The 14,648-nt window shown below is 41.8% G+C and overlaps 1 protein-coding gene across 2 annotated transcripts; it reads left to right on the top strand.

Annotated features, from left to right (window-relative positions):
* Positions 1-1,798: 1,798 nt before the first annotated feature.
* rundc3ab (RUN domain containing 3Ab) lies at positions 1,799-14,358 on the top strand. 2 transcript variants are annotated; one of them, XM_083787069.1, is made up of 11 exons: positions 1,799-2,121; positions 5,684-5,799; positions 5,927-6,054; positions 7,168-7,253; positions 7,423-7,512; positions 7,982-8,062; positions 9,010-9,175; positions 10,749-10,906; positions 12,450-12,569; positions 12,810-12,913; positions 13,709-14,358. In XM_083787069.1, exons 1-11 carry the CDS (start codon positions 2,015-2,017, stop codon positions 13,849-13,851), a joined length of 1,299 nt encoding a protein of 432 aa, XP_083643195.1. In that variant the 5' UTR covers positions 1,799-2,014; the 3' UTR covers positions 13,852-14,358. The 2 variants fall into 2 exon arrangements, with proteins under 2 accessions (XP_083643195.1, XP_083643196.1); XM_083787070.1 differs by lacking the exon at positions 7,982-8,062.
* Positions 14,359-14,648: the final 290 nt, after the last annotated feature.

Below are 14,648 nucleotides of genomic sequence, written 5' to 3'. Positions count from 1 at the left end.
CCAAGTCTTGAAGCAAGAGGCATTTGGGTTGTCTACAGTCCTTGAATCTGAGTGACAAAGCTGACTCACAAGCCACCAGTCACTATTGCTGTCTGCAAGATAAACAGCAGCCCAATATGGTGGAGACGTGGTTAAGAATATTCATTTCACAGCAAAAAGAGCACTCAAGTATATACAAGTCATGGAGGATCTATGCCCAAACAAGATGTATTGCTGAATGTTCTTGTAACCATTATTTTGGTTACATTTGTACGCTCAGACTTACAAATGGATACATTAACAATGAGGATTTTGCTGTAACCTATATTTCTGCATCTACAGGTTCACGAGAAAAACTTTGTTGTTGAACAATTGTTGTTTTATTGTATGTTTTTAGAACACTGAGGAATTGAAATGAATTTGTTGCATACCACTACAAATACATATGAGGGGTGAACAGGCCTAAAGTAGCCACAATGCTGTCATTCAATAATGTAGTAGGCTACATATAGTCAAATACAGTAGAACAAGGGGGGTTATGCCTTTATTTATAGGATAGTTTAGACTGACAGGAAATGGGGAGAGAGATTGGGAGTGACACACAGATTCGGGATTCGAACCTGTGACACTGAGCCTGCTATTGCAGCATATATGTGCCCAGACCACTATGCCAGCGGCCCAGGCCAGTGGAACAATATTCTCTGCTAAATTATTTTAAAAGAAAGATTATTACCATAAATGCCAGCTCATGTCAGGTGTATAGGCCTTCTTGTGGAAAACAAAATGATGCATCTCTGCCCCCTGTTGTACAAATTAAAACATTACAAGGTGGAGCATTCTGTGATTTTCTCACTTTACTGGGAATGACAGAATGAGCATATCAATTTAAATCCATGAGATCATCTTCTAATTGGGAATTGTGCACTTTTGTAAGTAGGCTACAGTGAACCAAATTGCCTGTAACTTGAGTTATGGAGCAGGACCAATTTTAATTGCAAACAAATGTTTTATTCACCATGTAATGGTAGCTAGATATAGCTTTATTTCTTAAATAAGACCCTAAAGAAGAACAACCCTCTGGGCTGTATTTTGCGTGTCTTACTGTAAGTACCAGGTCTTATTACTTAACTTAAGACCTGGAGGCGTGGTCAATGCTAGCTCTTTGGACACTCAGAATAGCCAAATGGCATTGTTCACGCAGGTCTTAAGTTAAGTAATAAGACCTGGTACTTAAGACATGCAAAATACAGCCCTCTGTCTCCCCAATTTATGGCACTGGCAGAAACCCATAAACTTGATGTTTTTAAAGGTTGTCAAATCAGAAGTCAGCTGGCTCTGGCAATGCTGCATGTTCCAAGGTGGCTGCAATTCGAAACTGGCCTCAGTAAAAAGTCAAAGCTTTATGGTACATATTATTTATTTTAGATTTCTAACCGTTTTAAGATGTTTTTGCATACTGAATAGTACTATATTTGTATGTCATTAAATGCTTCGTAAACTGTTAATAAAGTAGGATAATCAATCAATCAATCAATCAACAATCAATACATGGCAACAGGCAACCTATACAATGGGAATGGGGAGTTGATTATACTTTGATGATGACAACGACATCACACTAGGCTACCTCAGCAAAATGCTATCAAAACGATAACCCATTTACTGTAATGACTCGTCATGTTTCTAGTCTGCAAGATGCGGGCTGAGGTCATGATGAAGTAATTAAAAGGAGGCGAGCTGATAGGGAGGAGAAAACAGAGGGTTGGAGTAGGAGGAGGAAGAAGAGGAGAGTCAGGCGACAGAGACAATTTATCACTGTTGTTGGGGGGAGGAGGCCTAATATGCTGTGAGTGACCGTGAGGCATGCATGTGCCATGGTGAAGCGTCAACAATAACAAGCTGAGAGGGGAAGTTGCTATTAGCTTTGATGAAAGCAGCAGCTGCCTCCTTCATTCTTTCATCTGAACCGAGGAAGGGACGCATGAAGACCGTCGGCCGGTAGGGAGGGGTCCCGTAGCCTACTCTCCTGTACTGGATGGAGCCAGGTTGTGTGCAGGCAGCGATGGCTATGGGAGATGTCGCGAAAAAGCCATCCACTCGCAATGTGTCAGTGGAGCGGAGAAACCTGCTCACCGTCTGCAGGTAACCCTTCCTTCATGTTCATATCATATGCAACGTTGTATAACAATAGCCTATTGGTTGTTATAGAAAGGGCGTATTGCTATGTGTTTTGAACAAAGGCGATGCTATTTAGCGTAGCCTATAATGCCGATTCCTTTATAATATTTAAAAGCTCTGCTGATGTAACTTACATCATGTAAGTGTCTAATGTCTATATATAGACTCAAGACTAACTTGCTTTCCGTGTTGAGTCTGTTGACTGTGGTGCTGCTTGTGCCTAATATCTTGTAAAAGTCAACAAATATTTTTTGAGATCCACGCGTATAATAAGCGAATAGCCTAGCACTATAGGCTATCCTACCATTTATAGCAAGTCCTTATTTATAAACTTAAACATGAGGTCGAGACGACAACGGTCGGGCAGCAATAAGGCACACCAGAAGGTTTGAAGACCAGCTTTTTCGAGAGTGGTGGTGTCTGCCTGTCTGGTGTGGTCGTGTCATCATCACGAGACGTTAGATTTTTTCCCTCCCTGATGATGATGTGGTTGCTATGACGACAACCTTCCGGGAGTAAGGACTAAGGACATACAGAAGATGGTACCCGACTATACCCGTACCCCAGGGAGCCAGCCAGCCAGGACACAGAGGCAGACAATTAAGGCCTCATTAGCAGTGGTGTGTGGAGTGGACAGCAGCCTACCTACAGACAATATAAGTATTAAGTACATTTAGGGCGCGTTCGGAAATACCACACCGGAGCACACTCGCCTATTAGTTTGCATTGCACAGTGGGCTCAGTGCGCTATTTCCGAACGCGCCCTTATACTCAAGTAGGCCTGCTGTCCTTCAGTACAGTTTTGAGCTACATTAAAATAAAAAAACTAATACAAATAAAAAATAAAATACGAATGCAAATATTTTACTTTTTACTATAGGCTAATTATTTGAACACTTAATATACAAAGCAAGGTGCTTTGTATATTTAGATTATATTATTACAAAACCTACATGAACCAATTAAGTCTTATTTTTGGCTATACTTCATTTATTCAGAAATTGCCGATCTACAAGCTCACTAGTCACTACAGCTATTTTCTAAAGAATTTGACAAATTTTGAAAACTTTTTAAAAGCAAAACAGAAACGGCGGTGGAATGGGATATCCTGCATACTGAGCAGCACAGCACTTTTACTTTCGGCACATACTTACAAATTACAATAAGTATAGTTTGATGCCAATTTTGAATACAGGACGTTTACTTACTGCGTATATCTACATTGTGGTATTGCTACTTCTACTCAAGTAAAAAGAGTACTTCTTTCACCGCTGCTAATTAGTCCTCTGGGCCTATGCATCAAGACTTAACATTATATTCCAAAGACAATTTCACTGACACCTTCCCTTATCCTAGTTACAACCGGCAATCTCCCAAACTTGTTTTAACACCCAGTAATCCGAAAACCACATTATAAATAAAATAACATTGTCCTATAAAATGGCTTTTGGCTGCTTTAGAAACTTTCAAAATAAAATAAAATAACAACCATACAGCTTATTTCAATTTAACGCCTCTGTATTTTAGTTGTGTTATGATCACCATAAGGTAGCCTACAAACACATGCATATACATACAACACGCACGGATGCACGTCGCATGCACACACACACACACACACACACACACACACACACACAATTCAATTCAATTCAATTCAAAGGGCTTTATTGGCATGAGAAAACATACGTTTACATTGCCAAAGCAGAAAGAACAATACAACAATACAGCAATACAATCAAAACAAAAATTATGTACATTTGAACACACACACACACACACACACACACACACAGACACTGCACACACACGCATGCGCACGCACGCACGCACGCACGCACGCACGCACGCACGCACGCACGCACGCACGCACGCACGCACGCACGCACGCACGCACACACACACACACACACACACACACACACACACACACACACACACACACACACACACACACACACACACACACACACACACACACAATAATTGTGCAGGCGAGCAACATTGCACCTATTTTAGCTGGGCAGCTGGCGAGCCTATGAGTGCTGTAGCCCTGCTGTCTGTTAGCCCAGGGGAGTGGAAGCTAATTACTGTCCAGGATCTGATCCAGGGTCAGTTATCCTGGATCTGACCAGGGTCAGACTAGCTGAAGGAGACATTGTTTCCCTTAGAACAATGGCGAGTGAAATCACTTGGCTAGCTGGCTTTGTTCCCGAGCCAGTGATAAGATAAGCATTGTCTTAATGGTAAAATGCACACATGCGTGTGAGCAAACACACACACACACACACACACACACACACACACACACACACACACGTGAGTGGAGCGCATGCGTGTGTATCAATATGTCATGCATGTTTGTTTGTGTCTATTGTGCCATTTGTATGTTCGTGTACAATACACAGCATATACATATGCCCGAGCTTGAAACAAACTGTGTGTACCAATTCTAAAAGAGTAATATTTAATGAATCATATAAACTGCTGTGTGATATTAATACAAATGTGTATCTATAAATCTGTTACTCTAGTCTATATGGACTAATATAGAGCAGAATTATCTACAGATTTGATATATACAATGAATCACTAAATGTCCAGTAGAGGTCATCTGATCATCACACAATATCTCTCCATCTTTTTGGACAAAGCGGATTTGACAGGCATGTTCTCTACGAATGGACTTCCTGAATTATTTATTCTTAAGGACATATTGTGCACTCATGCTACTAGAATATTATTATCATGCTGTTGGTTACCACAGCACATGAGTCAGCTCAGTTCATTTCCAAAAGGAAGTAGGAATGTTAGTTAATGTAGTTCATGTACAGAGTGATGATGTGCATAGTGAGTGACTCAGTGTGATGATGTGATCCTCTCTAATCACACTGAATGACTGACAGTTGGTGACTGATGTTTTAAAGTGGAAACATACTGAGCCTCTTATCACACTGGCGTACATTGTCACATCCACATTTGGCATGTAAAATAAGGCAATTTGTCCCCCCCAAAAGCTGGTGCAGTCTTGGGACTTTCGTTGTTTCTACTTTATACTCATGAAATTGACATGTCACGTGTAATGAACGATTACACCCCTGTGTGGTAAAGTCGATTGGCTTCTTAGAAATACAGATAACTCTCTACAAAGCCTTCCTCACAGTAAAAGGTTAACTTCATACACAAGCAGGCCATGACTGGGTTGGGTCATCACATGGAGGCATGGTAAAATGCATGTGAGCACACATCACAGCCATAATGGCCCTTGCTATATGATGAGAGGGATCTCATACATTTAATGATACTGAGCAGCATTACTCATTCAGTACAGACAGCTGGCAACATTAATGAATTACTTCATTTCCGGTTTAGATGCATGATGTCAATCTAATCAGACCTTTGCTGATGTGAAACAAGCTTGACTCTGATTTGAGGATAAATCGGATCAGTGAATTTCCCATGATGACTCGATTACCAGTAACCAAACTCTCTCTCTGTATCTGTCTCACACGCCCATCCTCTGCAGGTTCTCAGTGAAGACGCTTTTAGAGAAGTACACAGCCGAGCCCATCGATGACTCATCAGAAGAATTCATCAACTTTGCAGCCATCCTGGAACACATCCTCAGCCACCGCTTTAAAGGCAATGACTATTATGAGGTTCAAAGGACAGACTGGAGAGGATTTTAACTCATAAATGTTAAAATAAGTCGTTAATGTAATTATTATATACTGTAAATGATATTTATACATACATTGCTTTTTTGCAGGCTCGGGGAGCTGGTTTGATGTCCAGCGTAGTTACTGGGACTTCATCCGTCTGGCCTGTGCTAAAGTCCCAAATAGCTGCATCAGCAGCATTGAGAACATGGAGAACATCGGCACCTCCAGCGCCAAGGCAAGGCCTACATTCGCATCTGAATATTCATTTATTTGGCAATAATACTTTTTAAATGTTTTCGAATGAAAAGACAATCTTTGTGTGCAACCAGTGCTCTTCAATATCAGAATAAGAAGAGCAGCTTAATAATAATAATAATAATAATACATTCTATTTATAAGGCGCCTTTCAGGGCACTCAAGGTCGCCGTACAGGATAAAAACAGTACAACACAGTTAAAAGCAGAAAAATAAACTAAGGCACAGCTTGCAGCAGAGGACACAGGTCACACAGAGTCATAGGCCTGCCTAAACAGGTGGGTTTTGAGGTGAGTTTGAAATATGGTGATAGAGTCCATGTTTCTGATGTCAGGGGGGAGGGAGTTCCAGAGGTGAGGGGCATAGGCCGCGTAGGCCGCTTTATGAATTGTTTCTGTGCCGCTAGATGGTAGCAGAAGTGTAGTTAAGCTGTGCCAGTGTTGCGTTCACTTTAAGAGGATCAGTTTCATCCCTGCTGTAGCCACCTGCACACTATCACTGTAAGGATTGGCTATCATTAGCATTAGCGCACACTGTTTACCTCTCGCCAGAAACGTTTACAAATTGGGAACGTCACAAATGACATCCGAACTTTGTATGGATGACGATCACCAAGGACAGCACTTGTAACCAAGGTAAATGGAGAGGAGTTGTAAAGAAAGATCCCATAGCCAGTGGTGACAGAGGTGTTGCATAGCAACTGGACCAATGTTAAAGCTGCTTTGGGGCTCAACCACTCAACCGCTCAACCGAGTATATGGGGGGGGGGGGGGTACTTGCTCGTTTGCTCGCTTACCTGGCTGATAACGTCCCATAGCTGGGGGTAACTAAAAAAGAGTTAAGGTGTAAGTATAAAAAAGTCACACTTGTGTGAAGTGACAAGAGCCTGGTAATGTTTGTCTAAGGTGCTGTAAACAAAGATTGAAAGTCCATAGTCTTGGCTGCCACATGACATCATGTTTAGTACCCTAAACTAACATTAAAAGTCCATAGACTTGGCTGCCATATGACCTAATTCCGAAAGCCAGACGCTGGAGGGAATAGTAAGCAAGCATTAAGATCTTCTTTCTTGACTTTGTGTGTGAACTTTCAGGGTCGAGCCTGGATGAGAGTAGCTCTAATGGAGAAGAGACTGTCAGAGTACATCGCCACTGCTCTGAGAGACAGCAGGACCACCAGGTTAGAAGAACCAGCACATGTGCCAAGCTTTCACAAGTGCTAATTGACGCTATTCACACAGTGGCCTGGCATTTTAGAGATGTACACATCTTTCAGTATTTAATTTTGTACACATCTGTCAAAAAGGAATGTGTGTGTGTGTGTGTGTGTGTGTCTTTGTGATCTTTAGGAGGTTCTATGGAGAAGGAGCCATCATGTTGAGAGAGGAGGCTACTGTCCTAACAGGGATGCTCATCGGCCTTGGAGCCATAGACTTTAGGTATGTAACTTCAGATTTTGATTGTGAAATGCATCTTTATCTTTATCTCAACTTTATCAGATCAGATCTTATTTATTTGAATATCACTTCTGGGAAAAAAATCACACCCGTGTGAATCCCCCCTCTCTCTCATTAGCAGGCAACAGTGCAGCACTATCTCTCTGTTTCTGGCACAACAGCGCCACTTTTGCCCCTACTGCTACTCATAGTCACATACAGTAGGTTAACACGCACATAGTCACATAGGTTAACACGGACATTGCTGTTCCTTGGAGTGGTTGCACCACTCAAAAACCAACCTGTTAGCACTGCAGAGTGCACTGTATTGATCATATTCACATACATCCTATTCACCTCTGGCGAGGTGCCGTTTCCCACCCCCTGAGTTTGACATAAGAGGAAAATGGTCACCATCTGAATATGGACAGTGTGGTTTCTTGGTGGATTTCATGGTACTCTCTGTCCGCAGTTTCTGTCTGAAAGGGGAGGCCTTGGATGGCAAATCAACGTCTGTGATTGACTATACACCATACTTGAAATTCACACAGAGGTAAAAATGTATGACATGTGCTGCTGCCACCGTTTCACACACAACACAAATTGTCAATGCAAAACCTTTTTTTAAATACTGTTTTTATTAGGCAATTTGGATTTCTGACATAACTCCAAAATATAATTGACAGATAAATGAGTAATATAAGTAATATAAAACAAAAAAATTATAATATTAGCTAAATCACTTTTTGATCTGATCCATTACCAATTCAAGACTAATAATTGTACAGTTATAGCAGTTTCTAGGAATTTGTCTCAGTGTGTTCAGTCCAATTACAGAATGGGACACTAGGTTGACATTTAATTGTCCCCACACAAAACCAAACTCATTATATAAATAAAACGCACAATACAAAGACACGCCTACAGAGGTGATGCTACAAAATGCCAGGCCATAAAAGAAACCAACTACAGTCCATGGCTAGATTTTTGACGACATGAAATGTAATTTCAATATATATTAAAGTATTGGGGAAATTCACTGATACCACTACTTCCTGGCCAGCAAGGCTACTCTGCTATAAGCCCTATGTTGTTGTATATAACTAACCTTATCGGGCTAATATATCAGAAGGCGTGCAGCAACTTGGAACACTAAGATCGAAGCATGCTATTCAGTTCCGCTATTCAATTCTCAATCAAATTTCCTTTAACCCATTCTGACCGGGCACCCATTTTGGTGTTAGCATCATGTTATGCTTTAGCTATTGAAAAATAGCAGATCTACAAGCTCGTATCGCGCCACCGAGTGGCGCGATACGAGCTTGTAGGTCTGCTATTTTTGAAAAATCGAAGAGCGAGTGACATTTTTAGAATCTGATCTCAGGTCAGAATGGGTTCATCAGACCAGTGTGTGTCCGGTGGAAACCTCGTATGAATCTGATCTCAGGTCAGAATGGGTTAAACCTTCTTGCAAATATTATTTGTCCGCATCACCTTTAGCTATGACTACCTGAGTGACGACGACGACAGACAGAGTGTTGACAGCAGTGCAAGTGACGACAGTGTCCCTGAGCATCCCTATGTGCCGTTGCTCGCTGACGAGGAGAGCTGGAGCACCAAGTGTCGCAAGATGGAGCAGAGATTCAAGATTGTCTACGCTCAGAAGGTGGGCAACCATCTTTGGTTTCATAAAAAGCTCAATAGATTTTTTTATATATATAACTTTATTTTTAGGATTTTTCAAGTCTTTCAAGACAAACAACCCCATATGTACCCCACCCTCCCTGGTTCCCTTTGATTGATTTATTGATTGATTGATTGATTGATTGAAAAGGATACAGACACAAGAAAGCCGTTAAGCTTGTTTCCGTTGTGGTCCTTTTGGGGAACGGGGACATGGGGAGTAACAAAAGAAAACAGACAAAAACAAAATTCCTTTGTATTTTGCCCTGACCCTGTTCCCTTTGGGGAAGGGGGACATACACTACAAACCTTTTTTTAATCTAAAAGGTCAGTACATGGATTTAAAATGTTAGGTCATGTTCCATCTCATAAAAGACAAACAACAACATCAATACAGTAGTACAATTGTATGACGGAAATAGGTTACCACCACACATCCAAATATCTCTGTAAACAAACATGACAAATAAAAAAGTACAATTGAAAGAGTTCGAGAGGAAGCAGGAAAAATATATATGTCGTGGTAGGAAAACCCTTATTTCAGCTGAGATATAGCATCCCCTCCAGGATCCTCATGAAGATGGGTCTCTTGCAAAAACATGATTTCTGCACCCAGAAATTTCTAAAGTGCAAATATACCAGTACGTTTATGTGTTCTTTGTTTGTTTATTTCAGATGTTAAACAATTAAGATTAATAAAAACCGTTCAGTGCCTTAAGTGGCATTCCCCAGGCAGCTTATCACAGTGAGATTACAGCAATGTGGAGTAGACTATAGGATAGCACCATATGTGCCCTCTCCCTACGCTCATTCTGTAGCTCCGAGATGAGGTCACACACTGGGCCCCTCCCACCGCGTTTCAGAAACGGCGCAAGTTTCCGAAAACATAGTCTCTTATCCTTACCAGACCATTAATCCAAAACGTGTAGGGCCGATCCTGGTTTACACTAATTCAAACCTAGGACCGGCCCAGCGTGTGCGCGTGCATGTCGAGTGAACTGAAGTCAGTTGGAAATTTTCGACCAGGGGAGGCGCCGGGGAGGCGCTAAAGCTTTTCAACTTCCTTGATAAACATGGAAGCGACTGACAAAAGACAGGACGTAAAGGCTCAGTTCAAATGGCGACTTGGATTTTCTGGGCCGATCCTAGGTTTGAATTAGTGTAAACCTGCATCGGCCCTACACGTTTTGGATTAATGGTCTGGTAAGGATAAGAGACTATGTTTTCGGAAACTTGCGCCGTTTCTGAAACGCGGTGGGAGGGGCCCAGTGTGTGACCTCATCTCGGAGCTACAGAATGAGCGTAGGGAGAGGGCACATATGGGGCTAACTATAGGACAGACATACAGTTGAGTACAGTAAAGAAAGGACTCTATTAAAGGTTGAATATAATACACTTTTAGGCCAGTGCAACAGAGCATGCTTTTGCCTTTTTTAGACCCTACCCATTTTAACCAAATACACACACACACACACACACACACACACACACACACACACACACGCACTCCCTATATATACACACTCAAACATACACATGTTGGTATGTGCTATCAGGGCTATCTGGAGGAGCTTGTGCGTCTGCGTGAGTCCCAGGAGAAGAACATGGCAACAGAGAACAAGAAACTGAAGGCCAGGTTGGAAGAGCTAGAGAGACAGGGCCAAGAAGAGAAGAGGGAACTTGAGGCCATTGTCTTAGAGCTACAGGAGCAACTGTGAGTGCAATACAATGAATGAATGAATGAATGAATTTATTTATTTAAGTGTCATGCCACCTCGTGGCCCATCCCTCATGGGATTATTACAACAAAACAAAGCAGAACAAAAATAAACAAAACAAAACCGCTCTTACTGGCTGTACATTGCTTTTTTCCTTAGGTCCCAGGCTTTTTCTAGATAGTTTTCCAATTAAAAAATATATTTTTTCAAATAAACGGCTGATAAATTGTGCATAATTTAAATCCATCATATCATCATAGATTATATTATTAAACAGTTTTTCTCTGACCCAACATAGTTTTCAGTGCCATAGTCATATTTAATTTCCCTATATGTATGTAATTTTGGTTTACTTCTATCCAGGTATGTTTGATCTTATCTAGAAGCGTCTCCCTTAGCACCACAACATTAACCTGCTCCAATCCGAGGAAAACATCTTGAACTCCACATTCCCAGAACATGTCACGCATGTCCTCTATCCATGGTCCATTCTGTTAGTTAAATAATTTCTTTGTTAGTCTATTATCATTCATGTTGACTAATCTGTTCCACAACCTGGCGGTGCAGACCTTCCATCGAACCTCACAGGGCTCCCATCCCATATCTCCTGAGACTGCTGCCATTGGTGCATATCTATGTACACCCAGGAAGTATCGGAGGGCTCTGTTATGTACAGCTACACTCTTAGGGAATCTCCCATGACCCCAGACTCCAGCACCATAATCTAGAACTGGGCAAACACATGCCTGATAAAGTGTATAGGTGTGGAACCCAACATATCTGAGTACCTTGATTTTGCCAATGACTCCACCTAGGGCTCTGCCTGCAGACTCCGAAAGGACTGTGGAACCATGGACAATACACATGTATTCATATAACTGCATGTGAATTGCATACCTAAAGATGGTGGCCTCTTGGCCATGCATCATTCCGTGAGGGGTTAGCATCTGTATGCCTCTCGTTCATTATTGCTTACTGAACTAGCCCTTACATTGCTTATAACAACCTTAAAAGACAAAGTCCATTTACAATAATATATGTTGTAAATAATCATTTTCCCATTAATTTGATTGACAGACTATTTTCAGCCTTAAAATGTATTATAACACACTGATAGCAGAACTTTCACAAAGAATAACCTCCCAGTTATATTTAGCATATTGGGTGAACCATCACAAGCAGTTGTCGACAAGTAGATTTTCACTGATATCAACTGAATCTGATATGAACTGAATCCAATGAATCCTCAAAAATGAATGAAACCACTGTATGCTTTGGAAGATGGTCGGCAGTAGGTAATAATAGTCAATGGGTTAAACATGCCAGACCACCAATATACAGTATACTTTACTAATTATGGTGATGTGTGTACATGTCATGTACTGTAGGTCAGTTCAAAACATTATTTCACTTAGGAAGCTTTTAAGAAATTAATTAATAATAATAATAATAAAAAAGCTTTAATGGGAGATATCTCGGTGTGTATCGTTGTGCTGGGAGACCTGACTTTTGATTACATTTAATCCTTGTGTTTTTCAGGACAAGCCTGATTCCATGTGACTCTAACCATTTGGCCAAAAACCTTACAATCCCTTTGGTCAACCAATGGCCAACACTCCAGCCCTACAACAACCAAGTGGACAACAAGCTATTCCGCAGGTACAAAACATCTTACTTCTGTGGTGAAAATTACTTATGAGTAATACAATAATCATATTAACAACTTTAGCCTGATATTTATATTTAGTCATATTATACTGTCGCACAGAAAAAAATGCCTAGATTGTAGATCTGCCTTTTTTAAGAGCCTATAATCACATGTAACAGCAGGTTGAAAGTGGTTAAACCAGGTTGCAGCTACATTGTTGACCATAGTTGGTTTCCTTTGTGCACCTGTAGGAGGAGCTTCCCCAGCACTGAGCTTCTGTCAGTGGATGTCAGCCTAGATTCCGACTCCCAGAGGATTGAGGGCAAACAGAACGGAGGCGCCTGGTGCACAGCAGGTACAGCAGACATACACGCCTGCTGATGGTCGCATTATTTGTTTTCATGGAATGACCCATGAGCAAACACACACAAGCAGGCTAGCATGCATAGCATACGTTCAGTTGTGTGCATACGTACGTGTTCACAAAAACACACGCACGTGCGCGCGCACGCACACACACACACACACACACACACACACACACACACACACACACACACACACACACACACACACACACACACACTTGAAATGTTTATTTATGTCCACATAATGAGAAGTACATTAATACCTTGTACAAAGGACATAAACACTGCCAGTGCAGTTTGACAATAGGAGAACAGCCAGTTACAACGTGCATGGACGGCAAAGCATCGTTACATACAGTACAGCTGACATGTCGGACACAGGGCAGCAGACATAAATCATGGATAAAGGAAAGCCTCCTCCAAATTGAGCGGCTTCCTATAATGGCTGAAACTGAGCAGTACCTCGCTAACTGCTTGGCTCTCCTTTTGGAAAGGCCGGCCATTTGTAAGCCCCTCACAACCAACTTATGCACATGCCCTAGGCTGCCAAAGATAAAAACTAAAAGTTTACATATGTAGCCTAGCTGTGAGATGGTCTGCACTAGCTGCTGATACTTCAGCACTTTGGTTAGAAAGGCTTCTTCCAGGCTATAGTCAAAGGTACAGCCGACCTCGAGAATGAACACCTCTTACACACACACACACACACACACACACACACACACACACACACACACACACACACACTGATCCTCCTGTGTATATTCCTCCCTCCCATCCAGATAAGGACTACACGCCTTCTATGATGGGGCTGTGTGGATCCTTGGCCTCCCTTCCAAGCTGCAAATCTCTGGCCAGCCTCAAGTCCAGTGAGTGCCTCGTCAACATCAGCACAGAGAACAGCCCTGCGCTCTCTCCCAGTTAGGGGGCGTCAGAGAAACACTGACAACCACCCACAGACACTGAGACAATTCAGCGTGAAAAAACAAAAACAGTTGGTGGAAGGAGATGCTATTGTGGTCCATTTAAAAGTCCCTTTACGGTTTCTCTCAGAGCCCAGCACTCTGGCAAGTTACAAAACACTGTTCTGCAAGCACTCTCTAGGTTTACGATAGTTTCTCTATCTGGTACTATAAAAAAGACAGGAATAGCTGCAGTACTGCCCAACGACCCCCTTCAGTTTCACTGTCTTTCATTGTTGTGACTTGATTACTGACCACAAACCAGTGGATGTTCGACCTCTCTTGCTTCATGCTGCTCATTCTTACAGTATGTGATGTATTTGTCCCCACTGACCTAAGCATTTAAACTCCCTCTACACAGTTGTAGTGTATGTCCATTTGTCTGTCTTATCAGTCTGCTAGTGGTATCTCATTCTGTGCACTTAATGCACTGGCAGAGCAGGACAGATGAGCCGTTATAACCTTTTAGAAACATCTAGCCCTGGAACATGACTGCCATGATGATTATCATGACAGTCATGCAGTAACCTTGCCCTGTTTTTTGCGCTCGCTGCATTTACAAGATTTCCGTATATATAAACATTCAGATTTCAAATATAAAGTACTCACAAAGTGTCCCACGGGTGTTAGTTAGTAGCAGCGCCAGCGATTAGAATTGCTGCGTCCCGCGTTGTTTCATAAAAAGCATTTTTGTCCGAGCTCCCCGGCTACTTTTTTCAAACGGGGTTCGTTTGGGAAATCCACAGTTGCACACCGGGAG

Source organism: Protomyctophum parallelum, assembly GCF_964188405.1.
Source record: "Protomyctophum parallelum genome assembly, chromosome: 17".
NCBI classification, from domain to species: domain Eukaryota; kingdom Metazoa; phylum Chordata; class Actinopteri; order Myctophiformes; family Myctophidae; genus Protomyctophum; species Protomyctophum parallelum.
Note: the sequence above shows the minus strand (reverse complement) of the source record. Positions and strands in the feature narration are given on the sequence as shown.

Coding starts and splice junctions, on each gene's coding strand:
- rundc3ab (XM_083787069.1), top strand. CDS start 2,015: ATGGAGCCAGGTTGTGTGCAGGCAGCGATGGCTATGGGAGATGTCGCG. Junction 2,122..5,683: donor AACCTGCTCACCGTCTGCAG/GTAACCCTTCCT, acceptor CATCCTCTGCAG/GTTCTCAGTGAAGACGCTTT. Junction 10,907..12,449: donor TTAGAGCTACAGGAGCAACT/GTGAGTGCAATA, acceptor TGTGTTTTTCAG/GACAAGCCTGATTCCATGTG.